This window comes from Gorilla gorilla, chromosome 13, assembly GCF_029281585.2.
Source record: "Gorilla gorilla gorilla isolate KB3781 chromosome 13, NHGRI_mGorGor1-v2.1_pri, whole genome shotgun sequence".
Lineage (NCBI taxonomy): Eukaryota > Metazoa > Chordata > Mammalia > Primates > Hominidae > Gorilla > Gorilla gorilla.
The window spans coordinates 71,064,592-71,085,657 of record NC_073237.2 but is presented as its reverse complement, the minus strand read 5'-3'; the positions used below and the strand labels follow the sequence as shown (position 1 = coordinate 71,085,657).

At 40.1% G+C, this 21,066-nt stretch overlaps 1 protein-coding gene and 1 non-coding gene across 2 annotated transcripts in view; one reads left to right on the top strand and one right to left on the bottom strand.

Annotated features, from left to right (window-relative positions):
- Positions 1 to 21,066, top strand: part of TRPM6 (transient receptor potential cation channel subfamily M member 6) — a 165,530-nt gene that overhangs the window by 12,979 nt on the left and 131,485 nt on the right. The window contains exons 2-3 of the mRNA XM_019034278.4: positions 16,057 to 16,136; positions 19,282 to 19,320. Of these exons, the coding sequence (XP_018889823.3) occupies positions 16,057 to 16,136; positions 19,282 to 19,320 (119 nt within the window). The remainder of the gene's footprint in view (positions 1 to 16,056; positions 16,137 to 19,281; positions 19,321 to 21,066) is intronic.
- Positions 17,031 to 17,137, bottom strand: LOC115935953 (U6 spliceosomal RNA). The gene has a single exon (XR_004071536.1). It is a non-coding gene; the product is annotated as a U6 spliceosomal RNA (small nuclear RNA).

Here is a 21,066-nt window from a genome sequence, read left to right as displayed (position 1 = left end):
AAAAGAAAAAATACAATTACAAAATGTTATGAGCATTTGAGTGACACATTCTTAAAAAAAAGAAAAAGAAAAACTGCTTTGCTTTTGTTTAATCCCTCTTTTATGATTGCCTTTTTGGGTCATTTCAAAGTCTCTTTCTATGGATAAAATATATTTCTTCTCACTTTACAATATCAGAAGAAATTAAATACTGAAGAAGCATCTTCAGCATCAAAACCCAGTGAAAATGAAAACCTGTTCTGGAGTTGCGGTCCTCAGTGACTTAAAGAAAGGCATTATGTGGGTAACTGTGCTCTCCTTTCCTTCCTGAATTGCACTGAAAGTACAGGCAGTCTCTAAACAACAACGCTGGAACTTTTAATATCATGTGTTCCAGCAAGAGAGAGAAGTTGGGAAATTTCAGCCTAGCAAACGATAGTGTCCTATCTGCCAACCTCTGTTAACTCATAAGATTCTTGGTATCCCACTGACAGACTTCTGAGTCTCAATTTCCTGGACAACTCTAATTCTTGTTTTTTTTTTTTTTTTTTTTTAAGACAGATTCTCACTCTGTCACCCAGGCTGGAGTGCAGTGGCACAATCTCGGCTAATGGCAATCTCTGCCTCCTAGGTTCAAGTGATTCTTCTCCCTCAGCCTTCTGAGTAGCTGGAATTACAGGCATGTACCACCATGCCCAGCTAATTTTTGTATTTTTAGTAGAGGCAGGATTTCTCCATGTTGTCCAGGCTGGTCTTGAACTCCTGACCTCAGGTGATCCGCCTGCCTCAGCCTCCCAACGTGCTAGCATTACAGTTGTGAGCCACCATGCCAAGCCTGGACTGCCTTAATTCTATTAAAACATCTTTTTCCTCCTAAAAATTTTAGGGGAATCAGTTATTTTGAATGTGAGGGGTTTTTTTTTTTTTTCTGAATAAAAAACTTGTCTATACCCTACCCTAAATCTTTAAGTTACAATAAAAGTCTCAAAGATTTTTAAGATCTTTTAAATTAAAAGATTTTTTTCTGTTAAAAAGTTAAAAATTCTAAATGTTAAGATAAAAAATCTTTATAATTTAAGATGAGTCCCTCAAAGATTAAAATAAGAATCTTAAGGTAAATGATTTAGGGGAGGGGATATTCTTAATTGATAATTGTTGGAAATCTCTTAGAAAAGAGTCTCCCGAAATTGCATCCTGTGGAAACAAGTCTATAATATCCTCAGAGAAAGTTCTTGATCAAATATATTTTGGGAAACAGACAGTGTTTCCCTTCTGGACAATCATAATTCTCGTATGTGCTTATACAGCCACAAAACATTTTCCTTTCCAATTTTAGTATATGTGCTGCCCAGGAAAGCACATTTTGTTTTTCTTCCATGAAATACAGTATCTTCTTCAGGCTGTACTTCAGACAGTTCCCTGTCTTTGGAGACATAGAGTACAGGGGGTCTAACTAGGTCATGATAGTACAGTGCAGGGGATAAGCACAGAAGGCTCAGGCTGAGAGAGCATGGGGAAGGAGGTCCTGATTCAGACTTGAGAGTTTCCAGAAGTTTTCTAGGAGGCATGATGTCTAAGTTGGCGGAGAAAGGAAGGGAGTGGAGAGTATTCTAGGTGGAGAGAACAGTGTGTAGAGAACACCTGCAGGTGAATTCAGACAATTCAGAATTGCTCAGTATATTTAGAATGTAGAGATGGAGGCAGGGAGGGGCAAGAGATCAGGTAGGAGCTGGAGCAACCAAGATGTGGCAGGCAGTGCTTTGTAAAGCGTGTGAAGGACTTTACAACTTTATCTTGAGGATAATGACGAGCCCTTGGAAGGTTTTATGTGATAATGACTTGTTCACTTTATTTATTTTAAAAGATTATAAGATTTATTATAGAGAATGGATTGAAGAGAAAATTAGAGGTAGAAAGGCCTGGGAGGCAATGTAGGCAAAAGTTTGTGGTGACTTTAACTAGGGCAGTGGCAATATACATGCAGAGAGGTAGGCAGATACAAGAGATGTTTAAGAGATAGAATCAGGTTCCGCGCAGTGGCTCACGCCTGTAATTCCAGCACTTTGAGAGGCTGAGGCTGGCGGATCACTTGAGGTCAGGAGTTTGAAATCAGCCTGGCCAACACAGGGAAACCCTGTCTCTACAAAACATGTACACGCGTGCGTGCGTGCGCGCGCACACACACACACAAAATTTGCCGGGCGCGGTGGTGTGCACCTGTGGTCCCAGCTACTTGGGAGGATAAGGCAGGAGAATTGCTTGAGCACTGCGAGGCGGAGGTTGCAGTAAGCCAAGATTGTGCCACTGCACTCCAGCTTGGGCACAGGAATGAGAAACCCTGTCTCAAAAAGAGCTCACAGGCATGGCAGCTCATGCCTGCAACCCCAGCTACTTGGGAGGCTGCAGTGGGAGGATTGCTTGAGGCCAGGGGTTTGAGACCAGCCTGGCCAACAAAGCAAGATCCCATCTCAGTGTATTCCTTAATGCTTAAAAACTGCTACTGTTGGCTGAGTGTGGTGGCTCATGCCTGTAATTCCAGCACTTTGGGAGGACAAGGCAGGATGATTGCTTGAGGCCAGGAATTCAAGGCTACCCTGGCCAACATAACAAGACCCTGTCACTATTTTTAAAAAGTTGCAGCCAGGCATGGTGGATGACACCTGTAATCCTAGCACTTTAGCAGGCCGGGGCAGGTGGATCACTTGAGGTCAGGAGTTTGAGACCAGCCTGGCCAACATAGTGAAACTCTGTGTCTACTAAAAACACAAAAATTAGCTGGGCGTGGTGGCGCACACCAGTAATCCCAGCTACTCACGAGGCTGAGGCAGGAGAATTGCTGGAACCCAGGAGGCAGAGGCTGCAGTGAGCTGAGATTGTGCCACTTCACTCCAGTCTGGGCAAAAGAGCGAAACTCTGTCTCAAAAAAAAAAAAAGTTACTACTGAGTTGGGTATGGTCGCACATGCTTGTAATGCCAGATACTCGGGAGGTGAGGGTGGGAGGACTGCTTGAGCCCAAGAGTTCAAGGCCAACCTGGGCAATATAGTGAGACCCCTTCTCAAAAAAAAGTTGCTCGTAAGTCATCTATTGTGCTTATAAATTGGTACCTCTCTATGGAGGGGAATGTGGAAATCTGAGTTGACTTAGAAATTTTACTTGCAGGTGTATATTCTGAAGATATACATGAACATGAAAGCTATGCCGTATGTATGTTGTGTAAGATGAAAAATAACGTATACATACATGACCAGGTGCTTAGCTATGTCAATTATGGGACTTCCATGTTAGGGAATACTGGTCAGCCTCATAAAATGAAGCAATTCTATATATAAGGTTATTACATATCATTATTAATCAGAAAAAAAACAAAGTGCAGAACAGCATGTATAATTTGCCTATATCTATGTAAGAATTTTTTGGGGGATATACCTGTAAACACATTGACTATCTTTAGAGGAATGCACAACAAACTGTAATAGAGGTTAACTTTTGAGAGGGAAACTGGATGGCTGGGGAACAGGGGTGGGAGGGAAATTTAACTTTTCCCTGTATCACCTGATGTACTTCCCAGATTTTATACCATTTGCAATATTATCTATTAGAAAAAAATTGCCAGGAGCTGGTTTAGCATATCCCATGGATGATACAGTGAGGACTTAGATAAGAACTAAGTGCAGCTTTGTCACAGTTATAACATTGTAACTATCTGTTTTGGTTGTTTTTTGCTATGTGGCAATTTAGGCACACAGTTATAGAGGGTTTACTTGAAGCTATTGTAATTATTATTATTTTTTAAAAATAGAAGTGGAATGCCTATTTCTTTTCTTTTTCTTTTTCTTTTTTTTTTTTTTTGAGACGGAGTATCTCTCTGTCACCTAGGCTGGAGTGCCGTGGCACGATCTTGGCTCACTGCAACCTCCCAAATTCAAGCCTCCCGAATTCAAGCAAGTCTCCTGCCTCAGCCTCCTGAGTAGCTGGGATTACAGGCACACACCACCACACCCAGCTAATTTTTGTATTTTTAGTAGAGACGGGGTTTCACCATGTTGGCCAGGCTTGTCTTGAACTCCTGACCTCAGGTGATCCACCCACCTCGGCCTCCCAAAGTGCAGGGATTACAGGCGTGAGCCACTGCGCCCAGCCCGTGGAGTGCCTATTTCTAAGTGCAGCTAAAGGAATGTTCATGAAGCTTTATAGCTGGACAGCTGGAAATTAACAATTCCTGGGGTCACTCACCCAGGGAGAACAAGATTTCTCTAGTTTTCTGGTAGAGATTACCTACAGGCTACAGAAGAAAACAGTGTTATCTTGTTTTTCCTCCCTTTCTTTTTTCCTTTCATTATAGCTTGACATGATTTATTGAATGCCCATGATCCCCAGTTACATTTACTCTTATCCTTTATCCCAAACTCCTATTCCCTTAGTGTAGATGTCTGCAGACCCACGTATTCAAAGGTACATGTTTTTAGGTTATTAGCTTATTAGGGAAATTCCTGCAATGTTGTGTTTCAGGAATATTATATTCCCCATGGGGCTTCCAATGAGATACTATAGGTGTATCCTAGGTATTTAATTGAATTCATTATTTTTTTCAACGATTTTAAATTTAGCAGATACTTTGCTGAGAGAGGATTTCATATGCTTTGTGATCCGTAGAACCTACTTTGGGAAATGTCCTATACTGTGCTGCTATACTGCGAAGTGTGGGTAATAAAAAGGGTGTCTGTGAATGCACATGGGTGTTTCCTACCATCCTTTCTCTCTGGGCAAGAGGGGCAAAAATAAATGCTGAAGTTGGCAACCTCCAGAGCTAAACGGGCTATCAGTTTCTATAGAACATGGATAATAAGGTCTTGGGCAAATTTACCAAGAAGGAAAATTTGTCATTCTTTCTGATATCTATCAGAGATATAAGATTACTTCAAGGCAGAGCCTTCCTCTTCAGCTGTCCATACCATTTCCTTCCTTCCTTCCCTCCCCACCGCTCTCCGAGATCTCTACAGTCATTTTGCATTCGCTCATTGCATCTTCACTCTCTCTCTTTTTGTTGACTTCTCCCTTAGTCTACAAAGTCCTGTTTTCTCAACATAAAATAAACTGTGCCTATAAAACATCATGTAAAAGATCTCTGGCACTAGCATTAGAACCTGCTCCTCCTCGGTGAAGAGGGAATAAATAGTACTGTGATGAGCCACAGAATTGTGAATATTGCTTTAGCTAAAGCACCTAAGACATTTAGCCCTCCCAGCCTTTGGCAGATACGACAGACTACTTTAGTGTTGGCTTTTGCTTTATATCATCCATTTATGACAGTTTTTTTTTTTTTTTTTGAGATGGAATCTCGCTCTGTTGCCCAGGCTGGAGTGCAGTGGCGTGATCTTCGTTCACTACAACCTCTGCCTCCTGGGTTCAAGCGATTCTCCTGCCTCAGCCTCCCGAGTAGCTGGGACTACAGGTGTGTGCCACCACGCCTGGCTAATTTTTTGTATTTTTAGTAGTGATGGGGTTTCACCATGTTAGTCAGGATGGTCTCGATCTCCTGACCTTGTGATCTGCCTGCCTCGGCCTCCCAAAGTGCTGGGATTACAGGCCGGCCCTGACTGTTGTTTTTAGTATTGCTTCTCCCAAGAGAATCTTACACTAACTACCTATCTCCTCTGTTTTACAACCTTTTTCCTGAATCTCTTGAAATTGATTTGTTCATAGTGGACAAAATTGCCATTCTTCTTATCTTCTTTTTAGTATTAAGTATGTCTTATCAGTTTTTCTTTGAAATTTTCTACTTTGGTAATGATGCAAACATTTTACTAAAGTGAGAAACTTTCTCTCTTCCCTAATTCAGGTATCAAACCACCATCCTGGCTAGTAAGTCTCTATTCTCTATCCCCCAAACTCTTTCTTCTGCATCCTTGTTTAGATGTTTCTGAAAGTTCTTGACCCTTTGATCGTCTCTATTATCTGTCCTTCAGTGACCTCATGGCTTTTGTCATCACCTTAAAGTGAACCTCTTTTAAATTTTCCTCTAGGCTGAAATCTCCGCGTTTCTAACCACCATGGACACCCTCGCCACCTTTTAAAACCTTTGTTGTCTTTCAAGAACTTTCATAAATTCCATGTCTTCCATGAAAACTTCTCAAGTATCTACAGGCAGAAGGAATTTCTCCTTCACTAGTGTCCTGTTGCCTACGATTGTGACATTTATGACCCACTTCCTTACTTAGTATCCATTTGTTAACATAAGTGCTTCTCATTTGCTGGTGGCATTTGGGACACTTTTTATTTTATTTTATTTTATTTTATTTTTTGAGATGGAGTCTCGCTCTGTCGACCAGGCTGGAGTGCAGTGGCACGATCTCAGCTCACTGCAACCTCCACCTCCTGGGTTCAAATGATTCTCCTGCCTCAGCCTCCCGAGTAGCTGGGATTACAGGCGTGCACCACCATGCCCAGCTAATTTTTGTATTTTCAGTAGAGATGAGGTTTCATCATGTTGGCCAGACTGGTCTCAAACTCCTGACCTCAGGTAATCCACCTGCCTCGGCCTCCCTAAGTGTTGGGATTACAGGCGTGAGCCACCACACCCAGCGGGACACTTTTTTATTTTATTTATTTTAATTAGAATAACATGAGGTGTCAAAGTTTTTTGTTTTTTTTTTTTTGCGGAGTCTCGCTCTGTCAGGCTGGAGTACAGGGGCACAATCTCAGCCTACTGCAACCTCTGTCTCCCGGATTCAAGTGATTCTCCTGCCTCAGCCTCCTGAGTAGCTGGGATTACAGGCCTGTGCCACCATGCCCAGCTAATTTTTTTTGTTTTTAATAGAGCTGGGGTTTCGCCATGTTGGCCAGGCTGGTCTGGAACTCCTGACCTCACGTGACCCTGTGCATCGGCCTCCCAAAGTGCTGGGATTACAGGCGTGAGCCACTGCGTCTGGCCATCGAAGTATTTTTTTTTTTTAATGAATGAATAAACCTATTATTCTTAGAGGTATCAATTTTTCTTTTCATTTGTTTCTTCCTTTCGAGGTTTCAATGTTTTAAAAGAGGTGGATAAACTGATAGGATGTATCCTGCCTATGGATTGTAAAGGGCTGGTTCCACACTTCGCAAGCTTCCCAAGGTCACTGAATTTAACGACATCTTCCGGAGGGTGGGTGTGGTAGGCATTAAAGTTGGCTGTAAGTTTAGAAATTGAATGCATTCCAAACTACCCTTGAAAAGTCCCTTTCATTGAGCATAAAATACAGTACATGAAGATTTTATCTTGTGTTGGAACTTTCTTCAGTTGAGTACCAGATTAAACAGGGGATCTTGAAGTACTAGAATCTACTCATTAAGATGAGGTATGCAGACTAAGATATGCATGTGGGAACTGAGACCATCTGGGAAATGGTATATTCTTGCTCTCACAGATTCCACTCTAGTGTCTACACACAGTCACTTGTGTGCAGTAGTTCTCTGTATGTGGTCCAAGGACTCCTAGAGGTCTCTCTAAGACCTTTTCAGAGGGTCCTCAGAGTCAAAATTATTTTCATAATGGTACTAAGATGCTATTTGCCCTTTTGACATATTCTCTCATGAGTGTACAGTGGAGTTTTCCCAAGGGTACATGATGAATACACAATGATCTAAAAAGGCCATTAAAATACTCTCCCTTTTCAACTACATGTCTCTGTGAGGCAGATTTTCTTTGTATACTTCAAGCAAAACCACTTATTGCAAAGGATTGAGTGCAGAAGCAAACATGAGAATCTAGCCATCTTTAGCCAGACATGAAGGAGATTTGCAAAAACATAAGACAGTGCTCTGTTTATGAACTTTTTTGGAAAATTTTTGTGTTAGCATGTAACAGGTTAAAATGAACTAATGAGTAAATATTTTTAAACGTCTCAGTTTTAATTTCATATGTGGTAAGTATTGGTAGACATAATTTAAATAAACAAAATACTTTTTGGAGTACTTGGTAGTTTTTTATGATTATGAAAGGGTCCTAAGCTCAAGAAGTTTCAGAACTGCTGCTTTTGGATATAAGATACTCCTGAGGCTGGATGCGGTGGCTCACGCCTGTAATCCCTGCACTTTGGGAGACTGAGGTGGGTGTATCACCTGAGGTCAGGAGTTCAAGACCAGCCTGGCCAACATGGTAAAACCCTGTCTCTACTGAAAATACAAAATTAGCCGGGTGTGGTGGGGCATGCCTGTAATCCCAGCTACTCAAGAGGCTGAGGCAGGAGAATCGCTTGAATCTGGGAGGTGGAGGTTGCAGTGAGCCGAGATCATGCCATTGCACTCTAGCCTGGGCAACAAGAGTGAAACTCTGTCTCAAAAACAAAAAAACAAAAAAACAAAAAACCCTCCCAAAAAAATCAAACCTACTGATAGTGGAATGACAGTGAAACTGCCCATACTATTAAAACTGTTTTTCTCTCTGTCTTATTTTTCACCTTCTAGCCTTCTCTCATTCTTTTAGCAAAGCTTTTGAATTTGTCTAAGTTACACATGCGGTATGAGTGTCCACCAAATTTTAAGGAGCAAAATCCAGTTGTGTCTTCTTTCTGCTGTGCTATACTGAAAAATTAATAAGACAAATAATCTCCATTGTCTATATAAACCTTACTATGAATGTCATAAATAAAATTTAACCTGTAACTTCTTTTTAAAAATGTTTCTATTTTTTATATTATTGGAAGTAGACACAGGGTCTCGATATGTTGCCCAGGCTGGCCTTGATCTCCTGGGCTCAATGATTCTCTAGCCATGGCCTCCCAAAGTGCTGGGATTCTAGGCATGAGCCACCATGCCTGGCCAAACATGTAACTTCTAATAAAGGCTTTATTGTCTGAGAGGTTGGTAAGTTTCCTAAAAGTCAATTATTTAACAGTATATTTTCCCCAGTCATGGTGGTACATATCTGTAGTCCCAGATTCTCAGGGGGCTGAGGCAGGAGTATCACTTGATCCTAGGAGTTCGAGGCCACAGTGTGCTGTGATCACGCCTGTGAATAGCCACTGCACTTCAGCCTGGGCAACATAGCAAGACTCTGTATTAAAACAAAAATAAAAGCATAGTTTCATGAGCCACTCCAAAAAAGACTTTTTTTTAGGTCATGTAGTTCATTTGCATGTAGTACTAGTAAAGTTTTGGATAATTTAACAAGATATTTGGAGCATAAATGAAGACCATCTGTGTACATAGATAACAAATTTGTGAGCATTTTGGAGCTTGGAAATTGGAGAGAATTGAGTGCATGTAGGTGGAAAATCTAACCAGATTAGAGTGGTTGTACTACAAATAGGCCCAGCATTTGGTTAAATCTCTGTATTTTACTATCTAGGGACAGTTGTAAAGTACACTCATAAAGGAGACTTCCATTTCCTCTTCCCTTTTCATCAGAATGATTTAACAAGATCTGAAATTACAAATGTTTCATTTGCATGTTTTATTCCCCAGGAGACTGGTTAAACCCTGAAGCGTGAGTGACAACTGAGGAAAAGGATGTCTTTCGCTGCTATTTTGAAATTGGGTTTTGGGGCTGAAATAATGAGGGCTTCAACCAATTTGGAAAGAGGAAGGAAGGGGTATGATATCACTTCACTTTTCACCTTTCTGATGCACTTTACTTGGAAGGTTACTGTTGAGTTCCTCTAATCCCCTATTTGGCTCCAGGAAGATTTATAAATGTTTTACTCCTTTACTCTTGAGTTTATATAATCTAGAAATTCATTCTGACCTTCCATTTTTTTTTTTTTTTTTGAGACGGAATTTCTCTCTCGTTGCCCAGGCTGGAGTGCAGTGGCACGATCTCAGCCCACTGCAACTTCCACCTCCTGGGTTCAAGCGATTCTCTTGCCTCAGCCTCCTGAGTAGCTGGGATTACAGGCGCCTACCACCGTGCGTGGCTAATTTTTTGTATTTTTAGTAGAGACAGGGTTTCATCATGTTGGCCAGGCTGGTCTCGAACTCCTGACCTCAGGTGATCCACCCACCTCGGCCTCCCAAAGTACAGGGATTCAGGCATGAGCCACTGCACCAGGCCTCATTCCAAGGTTCTAAATGCCTTTGCTTAGCAAAGCACTGTGTGAAAATGTTAGTAAAATTTCTCAGCTACTCAGGAGAAATGGCGTTTTAGGGAATTGTGAATTATTTAGTTGACATTCAATTTTTAGAGATGTTACCAAAAATAAATTACTACCAGCTAAATAGTGCTCACCTTTTACCACCAAAGTGCGATGAAGGTGTAAGGTTACTTTGTGTTCTCTGCCTCCTGGACAGAGTATTTAGTGGAAAATCAGTCAACACACTTTCTGGTAGTGTTGGTGGAACAGGAACTTGGTTTTTAGATATTTTTAGCTTGGATGCTGTTTTTCTGAGACTGCCCCTCTTGGATCAAGTGTCAGGTAGGTATCTTGCAGAATTTGGACAGAACCTGATACAAGGCCCTGAGCTGACACTTGAAAGTGGATGGGCTGGCTTTGCACTGATGGATTCCCTGAGCCAACAGATTGATTGATGGTACATCCTGATGTCCATCTACCTGGCACTTTGAAGGGGTTCTTGCTTCAGGGGAGGCACTCTGAAGAAAAAATAACAAATGTTGATCTGGAGTCTGAAAATATTGTCTATTTGGCCCATTCTAGTGTTGTGAATTCCAAGATAAATAAAATAATGCCCTCTTTTGAAGTGGATTACAATAAGGTTAAGAGAGAGAGAGAGATGGCCCAGTGAATGCAAGTAAACATTGTTAGTGCTGTGATGTGTGTAAGAGAGAATGCAGGAAATCAAAATGGGAGTCAGTTATCAGTTCCACTGAAGAAGTAGTTGTTAGATGATAGATTTTTTTTAAGGTGCAAAAAAGTTGTAGAAAGAAAACAAATGACATGTTATCTTTGTCTCCCTTTACCTCCAATCATGCAAACTTGTGGATGTTTTTTTTTAAAAAAAAAAAAAGGTTGCCGGGCGCGGTGGCTCATGCCTGTAATCCCAGCACTTTGGGAGGCCGAGGTGGGCGGATCACAAGGTCAGGAGTTCGAGACCACCCTGGCTAACACGGTGAAACCCCATCTCTACCAAAAATACAAAAAAAATTAGCCGGGCGTAGGTGGTGCATGCCTGTAGTCCCAGCTACTCGGGAGGCTGAGGCAGGAGAATGGCGTAAAACCCGGGAGGCGGAGCTCGCAGTGAGCCGAGATCGCGCCATTGCACTCCAGCCTGGGAGACAGAGCGAGACTCCGTCTCAAAAAAAAAAAAAAGTCACTTTTTTGAAGATTAAGGAACATCTGTGAAATTATGCCTTCTCAGAGAGTACCCCAAGATAATTTATCTGGGAACCCTAAAAAGCCGTAGAGCGGAAATACAGTTTGAACATCCCTAATCTGAAAATCTGAAATGTGAAATGCTGTAAAATCTGAAACTTTTTGAGTGCCATGAGCGGGAAATTTCACATCTGACTTCATGTGGCAGGTGGCAGTTGAAATGCAGTTAAAACTTTGTTTCAGTCAGGCACAGTGGCTCACGCCTGTAATCCTAGCACTTTGGGAGGCCGAGGTGGGTGGATCACTTGAGGTCAGGAGTTTGAGACCAGCCTGGCCAACATGGTGAAACCCCATCTCTACTAAAAATACAAAAATTAGGTTGATGTGGTGGCAGGAACCTGTAATCCCAGCTACTTGGGAGACTGAGGCAGGAGAATCACTTGAACCCGGGAGGCAGAGGTTGCAGTGAGCCGAGATCGTGCCATTGCACTCCAGTCTGGGCAATGAGAGAAACTCCGTCTCAAAAAAACCAAACCAAACCAAACAAAAAACAAAACAAAACAAAAAAACTTTGTTTCACACATCAAACTATTTATTTATTTATTTGGAGACAGAGTCCTGTTCTGTCACCCAGGCTGGAGTGCAGTGGCATGATCTCGGCTCACTGCAACCTCTGCCTCCTGGGTTCAAGTGATTCTCATGCCTCAGCCTCCTGAGTAACTAGGACTATAGGCGCCCACCACCACGTCAGCTAATTTTTGTATCTTTAGTAGAGATGGAGTTTTGCCATGTTGTCCAGGCTGGTCTCGAACTCCTGACCTCAAGTGACTTGCTCGCCTTGGCCTCCCAAAGTGCTGGAATTACAGGCGTGAGCCACCACACCCGGACAATTTTATGTATAAATTTTTAAAAAATATTGTGTAAAATTACCTTTTGTCTGTGCATATAAGATGTATATGAAACATAAATGAATTTCACATTCAGACTTGGATCCCTCCCCAAGATATCTCACTATGTGAGTCTGTGAACATTTCTTTGCAATTCCCCAGCCTGACCTCAGGCCAAAGATTAGATATAAAATCTGATTATGTTTTAGGATGACACAAATTGAGACCAACACACCATTTCCCTTCTTTCTCCTTTGCCTTTCCCTCCCCTAAATTACAACAATTAAAAAGCAAAAAACATCCAGTCGATGAAGACTGCCATGATAGCTGCAGAAATGTCAAAATCCTTACTCTCAACTACCACGACCACAACAAATTTGCTGCTCTAGTGGCAGAAGCTAGCACACTTGGTGTTTGTCCTATCAGAACCAACAAACATTTGGTTCTCTGTTGAACTGAACATGGAGGCCTCTCAGAAGTGTGCTGGAGAGTATATTGCAAAGGAACTATTATGAGGTTGGCAGGGTGGGAAGTAAAGTTCTAAATTGAGAATTATTTGAAACATTTTCAAGCTAAAGGCTGCCTTTTTTTTTTTTTTTTCTGGTAGTTTTGAGATAAGGTAACCGGAGTTGAAGGAGGAAAGTTTCCACATTCTTGTTATGACACGGGCTTCCTGTTTACACCTTTGGAGGGAAAATGGTATACATGGGTTCCTGAAGTTCTATTTTCAGCATGTTTGTTGCTCATTCAACAATCATTGGGTTAGGCCCTGGGGCAATAGAAATGACTGGCATGGGGCCTATAGGAGCTGGAGTCCAGGGAAGATGTGAGCCTGTAAATGTCATTAAATCATAGTATGAGAGGAACTGTGAGGGAAATTTGGAGGTCAGGAGGCATTATTCTATGAAAAAAAAAAATACACCAAAGTTAAGTTCCCAGACCATTAACCCAAAGCCAGTTTTTACTTTTAATATTGCTAGTAATAATACCTGAGCTTTATTCAGACTTAATAAGTCCCAGGAAGAATTCTAAACCTTTATCTAATCCTTTCAATAGTTCTATGAGGTACTATTATTATCCCCATTTTGATAGACAAACAGGCATGAAGAAATTGAATAATTTGTTCAGGTAGTCCTACTACAAAGCTGCCATTCAGCATTTTGAAAGAAGTGAATGGTTGAGCACAGCTTGCCTATTTTGTCTATACAGGCTTCTACATTAGATACCCTTTTAGCATCTGTTTTTAATAGTTAATTGGCCTTGAACTTGTCTCAGAGGCATGAAAAATACAAAAAATTAAAAAAAAATAGTTAATTGGTGCACATAAAGTTTAATGATATCAGTTTCTTATCTGTTTCCTCCTTTTTATTCTAACTTCCTTGAGAGCAGGAACTTTGTCTCGTTTGCAATAGAAGTCCCAGCATGCAGCGTGGGGGCCTATTCAAAATATTTGTTGAATAAATTCATAGATTCAGGTATTTTGAATTTCAGAATGAAGAATTCTTTGAGGACATACTGACTTTTTGTAACATGTTTGTCAGTGCTTTGCAAAAATTAGGTATTTAATAAATGTTTGGAGAATGAATAAATGAAATTGTTAACGTTTTGAATAGGGGACAGGGCTGACTGATTCAAAAAGATTGTGTCATTTCTTTCTTTCTTTCTTTCTTTTGTGACAAGGTCTCACTCTGTTGCCCAGGCTAGAGTGCAGTGGCACAATCATGGCTCACTGCAGCCTCGACTTCCCTGGGCTTAAGCAATCCTCCCACCTCAGCCTTCTGGGTTGCTGGGAATTATAGGCACGTGCCACCATGCACGGCTGTTTTTATTCCTGTATTTTGTAGAGACAGGGTTTCACCATGTTGCCCAGGCTGGTCTGGAACTCCTGGGCTCAAGTGATCCACCTGCCTCGGCCTCACAAAGTACTGGGATTGCAGGTGTGGGCCACTGCGCTCAGCCAGATTGTGTCATTTCTTATTGAAATATAGATTTTGAATTCCCTGTTCATTTAGTTCCTTTTAAATTCTATGATTCTGGGTTGGGTGTGGTGGCTCATGCCTGTTATCCTAGCACTTTGGGAGGCCAAGGCAAGCAGACAACTTGAGTTCAGGAGTTTGAGACCAGTCTGACCAACGTGGTGAAACCCTGTTGCTACTAAAAATACAAAAATTAGCCAGGCATGCTGGTGCACGCCTATCATCCCACCTACTCAGGAGGCTGAGGCAGGAGAATCGCTTGAAACCTAGAGGCAGAGGTTTCAGTGAGCCGAGATTGCGCCAGATTGCAGTGAGCCAGGCTGGAATGCCTGGGCAACAGAGCAAGACTCCGTCTCAAAAAAAATAAAAAAATAAAAATAAATAAATAAATAAATAATTAAATTGTATGACTGGATTTTCCCAAGTTTTTTAGTGTTTTGCCAATTTAGTGAATGTCTTTTAATACATAGAAAATGCTGCTGAGCATGCAAAAAGAATGAGAGTAAAATGATTTAAGATGACTCTGGCCTTGATCTGGGAAATTTTCCTTGTTTATAGATAAGATTTAAATACACAGGAACCCATCAACTAATCTGTTTTTCGCCTTTCTATTTTACTTAAAAAAGTCTGGACTTCCATTATCTACAGTTCTGTTCGGTGATGAACACTTATGTTTAGGATTGGTGCATATTGGACAAGATCCACTGAATTTTTTTGAGGATAGTGTGATAATGAGGTACCACAGCTGGATTTGTAGCATATTTTCTGGCCCAGTGCATTTCCTTCCACAGTAGAATGAGAGTAGATATAAGAGTGAGGTGGGGACTGCACTGACGTGGAGTTTGAAAAAGCTCCCTTTTAGAAAGCCTTCCTTTCATCTCTGTTCTAATGTCTATGTGTGTATAAAGTAATATGGACACATATTCTTTTTTTTTTTTTTTTGAGACAGAGTCTCGCTCTGCCACCCAGGCCAGAGTGCAGTGGTGCAATCTCGGCTCACTGCAATCTCTGCCTGCCAGGTTCAAGTGATTCTCATGCCTCGCCCCCTGAGTAGTTGGGATTATAGTTGCCTGCCACCATGCCCAGCTAATTTTTTGTATTTTTAGTGGAGACGGGGTTTCACCATGTTGGCCAGGCTAGTCTCGAACTCCTGACTTCAAGTGGTCCACCCCGCTTGGCCTCCCAAAGTGTTGGGATTACAGGCATGAGCCACCACGCCCGGCTAGGACACGTATTCTTATACCATTTACAGCCAAAATATTTTTATATTAGAACTACTCACAAGTAGCTGAGATGTATAGTCCATCCAGTGTCCTCTGCCACTGGACTTGTAATATAGCTTATGGAGGAGCTTGGCTATGATATGGATTCTGTAGAATGGGAGAGAGTTTATTGGGAGGAAGAGTGAGTATCAACATCTCACTTGGATTTAGGGACAGTTCTAGGCTGTGCAACCTGAAACAACACACCCAATGGTAAAACTATGCTTGCAGAATGTGTATCGAATCTTGCTGAGTCACATCTCTTCTCTGACACTCTTTCCGGCTTCCTGTGAAATCTTAGCCAAAGTGGGACTTGATGGGTAAAAATTTTGAAGTTTTGGGAGCTTGGTATTTATTCCATAGGATTATGGTACAAGATATAAAAGTGACTTTTGGCAGATTTAAGAGGATATATCAGTTACATCTTTACTTCCTTGCTAGGGGTTTGTTCATGTAGGGCTTTTGTTACTCAAAGTGAGATTATGGGCATATTCACTTTGCGTGTCATTTAATGTTCACATTTGGCTTATTTGTGCCTATGTTATCTGTAATAGAAACTGGTAAATGCTTAGCCTGTATGGGGTTGGTCTTGGCATTTTAATTAGCATTCATGATACTTGAGTATTTCTTACCTGCGGGAACTACTATGGTTACATTGTTTTGTCACATAATTAGAGTATAAAATAATGACACTTTCTTTTTAGTCCCAGAAATCCTGGATTAAAGGAGTATTTGACAAGAGAGAATGTAGCACAATCATACCCAGCTCAAAAAATTCTCACAGGTAAAATTTTCAATTACATTCTTCTTTTAAAAGCAACACTACCTGATGGACTATTTATAGAAATTTAGAAATATGACTTGTTTAGAAGTTTTGATCATATCTATACAGTTAGATTTTTCAATGTTTATTTCTTTCACTTTATAAAAATAATACATGATTATTGTAGAAAATCTGGGAAGAACAGGGACCTTGTCAATTTTTACCTTACTCTTACTCCAGTGTCTGTGACAGTGCCTGCCACATAGTAGGCTCTTGATAAATATCTGTGTTTTGGTTTTTGTTTTTTTGAGACGAAGTCTCGCTCTTGTCCTCCAGGCTGGAGTGCAATGGCACAATCTCAGCTCACTGCAACCTCCACCTCCTGGGTTCAAGCAATTCTCCTGCCTCAGCCTCCTGAGTAGCTGGGATTACAGGCACCTGCCACCACGTCCGGCTAATTTTAGTATTTTTAGTAGAGACAGGGTTTCACCGTGTTAGCCAGGATGGTCTCAAATCTCCTGACCTCGTGATCCACCCACCTCGGCCTCCCAAAGTGCTGGGATTACAGGCGTGAGCCACCGAGTGATAAATATCTGTTTAAGGAATTTAATGAAGTATAAAGAAGTTATTCTTAATGCCGTCACTGTTAATATTGTCGTGGATTTCATTCTACTTGATTCTTCTGTTCCTCTTGATGGGGGGATAGACGTTACAGAAATATCTAGTGTTACATCGATTTCACTGGGTTGGAATCAATAAATTACATTTTCTGAATACTGAATATTCAAAATATTGTGAATGTTTCTTATCCCCAACTGAAGTATCTGTGGAAAATAGTGACTGGTATATTTCAGTACACTGTGCCCAGATTAGATGAACAGGTAATTTCAGTTCCGTTTTCCTTCCATAGACTTTATTTTTATGGAATGCTTTATGAATTTGCATGTCATCCTTGAGCAGGGGCCATGCTAATCTTCTCTGTATCATTCCAATTTTAGTATGTGTGCTGCCGAAGTGAGCACCCATAGGCTTTTGGATTGAGCAGATAATCGGTAGCAGAACGGAATAATTTGAGTTTGACTACTGAGTTCTTGACAATGCTTTGGAAGCTCTACTTGTAAAACAAAGGTCAAAAAAGCAACTAGTGAAAGATAGGGGAAGAAAGGGCTATGGAAAATTCCTCTGGGTAATCAGGTCTGTGAAATTAAGATTGACATTGCCCTTGGAAAAATAAATTAAAAGGAAAATAGAAGAGTAATATTTTAAGTAAGGGAACCAACCTATTTTTAGATTTTTTTGGGCATTTGTCCTTATATGCCTTTAAGGTTTAGAACTCATAACTATGTGTTATGAAGGGTAGCATGGTAAGGTTTTTGAAATTCTAGTTCTTTGGAGATGACTGAAATAGTGTTCCTTGCCTTTGTTAAATATTTACTAGTCCCACCCTTATTGAATTACCTATGATTTGTAAGTCTTGTGATTGGAAATTCTCTTTTTACCTGCTTAAGAAAGGTTTATAGTATGTCAAGATAACCTTGTTTTTCCCCTTCATTTTTTATGACATCATGTGGTGGTGACTGCAATGGAATGCAAGTTGATTCAGGTGGCTCATTTTGTGTCTGTGAATAAAAAAATCATTTTTACAATAATCTTGAGTCTCAAAAAAAGTGATGAAATTACTGAGTCTTTTTACTAGCCCATAGACTCAAGAAGAATATCAACGATTGTAATTCCATGAATGTTCCAAGGCATGATGTACTTTAGCAAGTGAAAAAACTGTCTCTATATTGTGGGATTGTAGATAAAAGTTAATGGATGATTATGGCTATTTCTTCTAGCCAGCCTTTTTTTTAGATCCTAGTAAAATTCTCAGAATTGTAGCTTTTTTGCAGTTTTCTTCATTATTGGTGCACAGGAAGTGGGTGATAATTCACTTTTTAAAATATCGATAAAAGTTTATTTGTTTTATTCTTTTTGTAGCTCCCAATAAGAAACAAATCTGATACACTTGATTATAACATCTTTTTCCTTCTCATTTTCAATTTACTGTTGAAGGAAAGCTTCTGAGAAAAGGCGTTCCCAAAAGGCTGGGACAGGATGATAAAAGTCCTGAATATTAGTTTCTGAATAACTTAGAACGGCCCTTATTTTAGGGACATTACCTTTTCTTCCATTATTTTAACTAGGCTTCCCTGTTAATACTTCTTCACACACACACACACACACACACACACACACACACAGACACACATACACACACACACAGACACACATACACACACATATTTTGAGACAGGATCTTGCTGTGTCCCCCATGTTGCAGTACAGTGGCGTGATCTTGGCTTACTGAAGCCTCGACCTCCTGGACTCAAACAACCCTCCCATCTTAGCCTCCCAAGTAGCTGGGACCACAGGCACATATCAGCACACAGGGCTAATTTTTTGAATTTTTATAAGAGTCAAGGTCTCATTATGTTGCCCAGGCTAGTCTTGGACTCCTGAACTCAAGCAATCCTCTCACCTCAGCCTCACAAAGTGCTGGGATGGCAGGCATAAGCCACTGTGCCTGGCCCAAAAATATAATTGATGACCACAGTGCTAACCCCTAAATCTATAAGGTTCTTCTGAATAATAAAAAAGAAAGATTAATAAAGGATAATTTGTAATTATACCAAATGTCCCTTATTTGATAGTGCTTTATGGTTTTAAAGTGGTTTACATATATCTATTTTCTTGATTCTCAAGAAATCTGTGTTATCTTCATAGTTTAATAAGAATAGTAGCTACCATTATTGTACACACTGTCTTTACCAGGTACCATAAGACACATTACATATTACAATTATCTCTGATAATTATTTTAATAACCTTATGAAGCAGATATTATTTTCAGATATAAAAACTGGGGCTTAGAGTAATTGTTAAATCAATGAGATTTAAATTGAGGTATTTTGGTTCTAAACTGAATGTTGTATTAATTAGATCATAGTTGCTGCAGTAATTATATGTGGTAAATGCCATAATGGAATATTTGGAACATGATATATGAATTTCAGCAAACCTTGATTTCTAGATCACGGAAAATAATAGATATTTACTGTACAAGCATTAAATGTATTTTCAGATACACCAACAAACTAACAGAGGTTTTATTTCTTTAATTTAGATGTACTCCAGTATGCCAAGTCTGCCAGAATTTAATCAGGTAAGACTTAGATAAGCAAGATTCCTTTTAGCTTTTAGGCACCCTATTTAAAATTCACTGGGACAGTTTCCTCATATCTTGAATGTACTCAGTCAATGGGGCATGCCATTTACCTTTCCAAGGGAAGTTTTAAAAAGATGTTTTTGATGGAGAGTGAGTATTCCAACGTAACAGACTACTTGAATTACTGAGACATGTAAATTGGCTAAGGGCCTTCGACAAGAATTTCTACCAAGGGAAACACTTGTAAAGCATTACATTTTAGTTTTATAATCACATTTGGATAATGAAGATGCTGCATGCGCATATGGGACTGAAATTGATGTATGACTTGCAGGTGCCTTGTATGCATACTAAGCTTATGGGCAAAAAGCTCTTTAGTGCAATACAAATTTTAACAGTGATTTGCATTTTAAACTATGTGAACGTTTTTACCTTTCTCTTTTGTAAGTAGAAGGAAATGAAATTTTCTTAATTCTGATCATAGCCTGAAGTTTATATAATGGATTGAACCAAAGTTAAATTTATTCTGGGAAAAAAACATTTGGGACTAGGCACGGTCACTCACACCTGTTATCCCAGGATTTTGGGAGGCCAAGGCGGGTGGACTGCTTGAGCTCTGATTTGAGACCAGTTTGGACAACATGGTAAAACCCTGTCTCGACGTACAAAAGCAAAAACAAAACCCCAAAAATTGTAGCGGGACTTGTTGGTGTGTGCCTGTATACTCAGCTACTCGGAAAGCTGAGGTGAGAGGATTGCTTGAACTTGGGAGGTCAAGGCTTCAGTGAGCTGTGATTACGCCACTGCACTCCCACCTGGGTGGCAGAGTGAGACCCTGTCTCAAATAAAAAATAAAATAAAATAAAAAATTGGAACCCTCAGTTTAGCAAATCATGGGGAGAGGAAACCAGCATCCACAGATATGGAACAAGAAGAAGGAGGAGGTTGCTGGAGGAAGAATTTCTACTTGGCTGACCTCTCACTTTTTCCTCAATTTTTTTCTTTCCTTTTAGTAATTATTTAAAATTTTGCTCTTAGGTTGGTGCAAACGTAATTGCGGCGTTTGCTACTGAAAGTAATGGTGAAGACCACAATTAATTTTGCATAAACCTAATAAAATGCAAAGCAAAATAAGAATATAATAAAAAGAAAAGACCTCATATATTCTACCTAGTTTCTACTATATTCTTTAGAAACTCTCCTTCTCAATGTCCTCCAAAATCTAAACCCCACAACCTTCAGAGACAACTAACATGAAAATATTGGAAAAGCATCTACTTTTATACCTCTCAGAAATTAAAAATGGTTAAAAACTAGTCATTTTTGCACCTAGGTGAGACTAGTTTTATTTTTTTGATAGGGAGAGCCAAATGTCCTAATACGAGTTACTGAGCAGTCTCTCCTAGTCTCACTCATTTCTGATGCTGTCTGTGTTATATACCACATTTCCATCCATTTATGGCTTTGTTTCTGAGCTTTCTTTTCAGTATTTTGATCTACTTCTGTGCTTGTCAAATGCCACTCTGTTTCATTATTATAGTTTTGTAATATATGTCTTGATATCTGATAGGGTAAGTTTCCTATACTTTACTTACCTTTTAAAAATTGTTTTTACTTTTCAAAACACTTTTATGCTTTTATTTTATTTTATTTTATTTTTTAGTATTTATTGATCATTCTTGGGTGTTTCTCGGAGAGGGGGATTTGGCAGGGTCATAGGACAATAGTGGAGGGAAGCTCAGC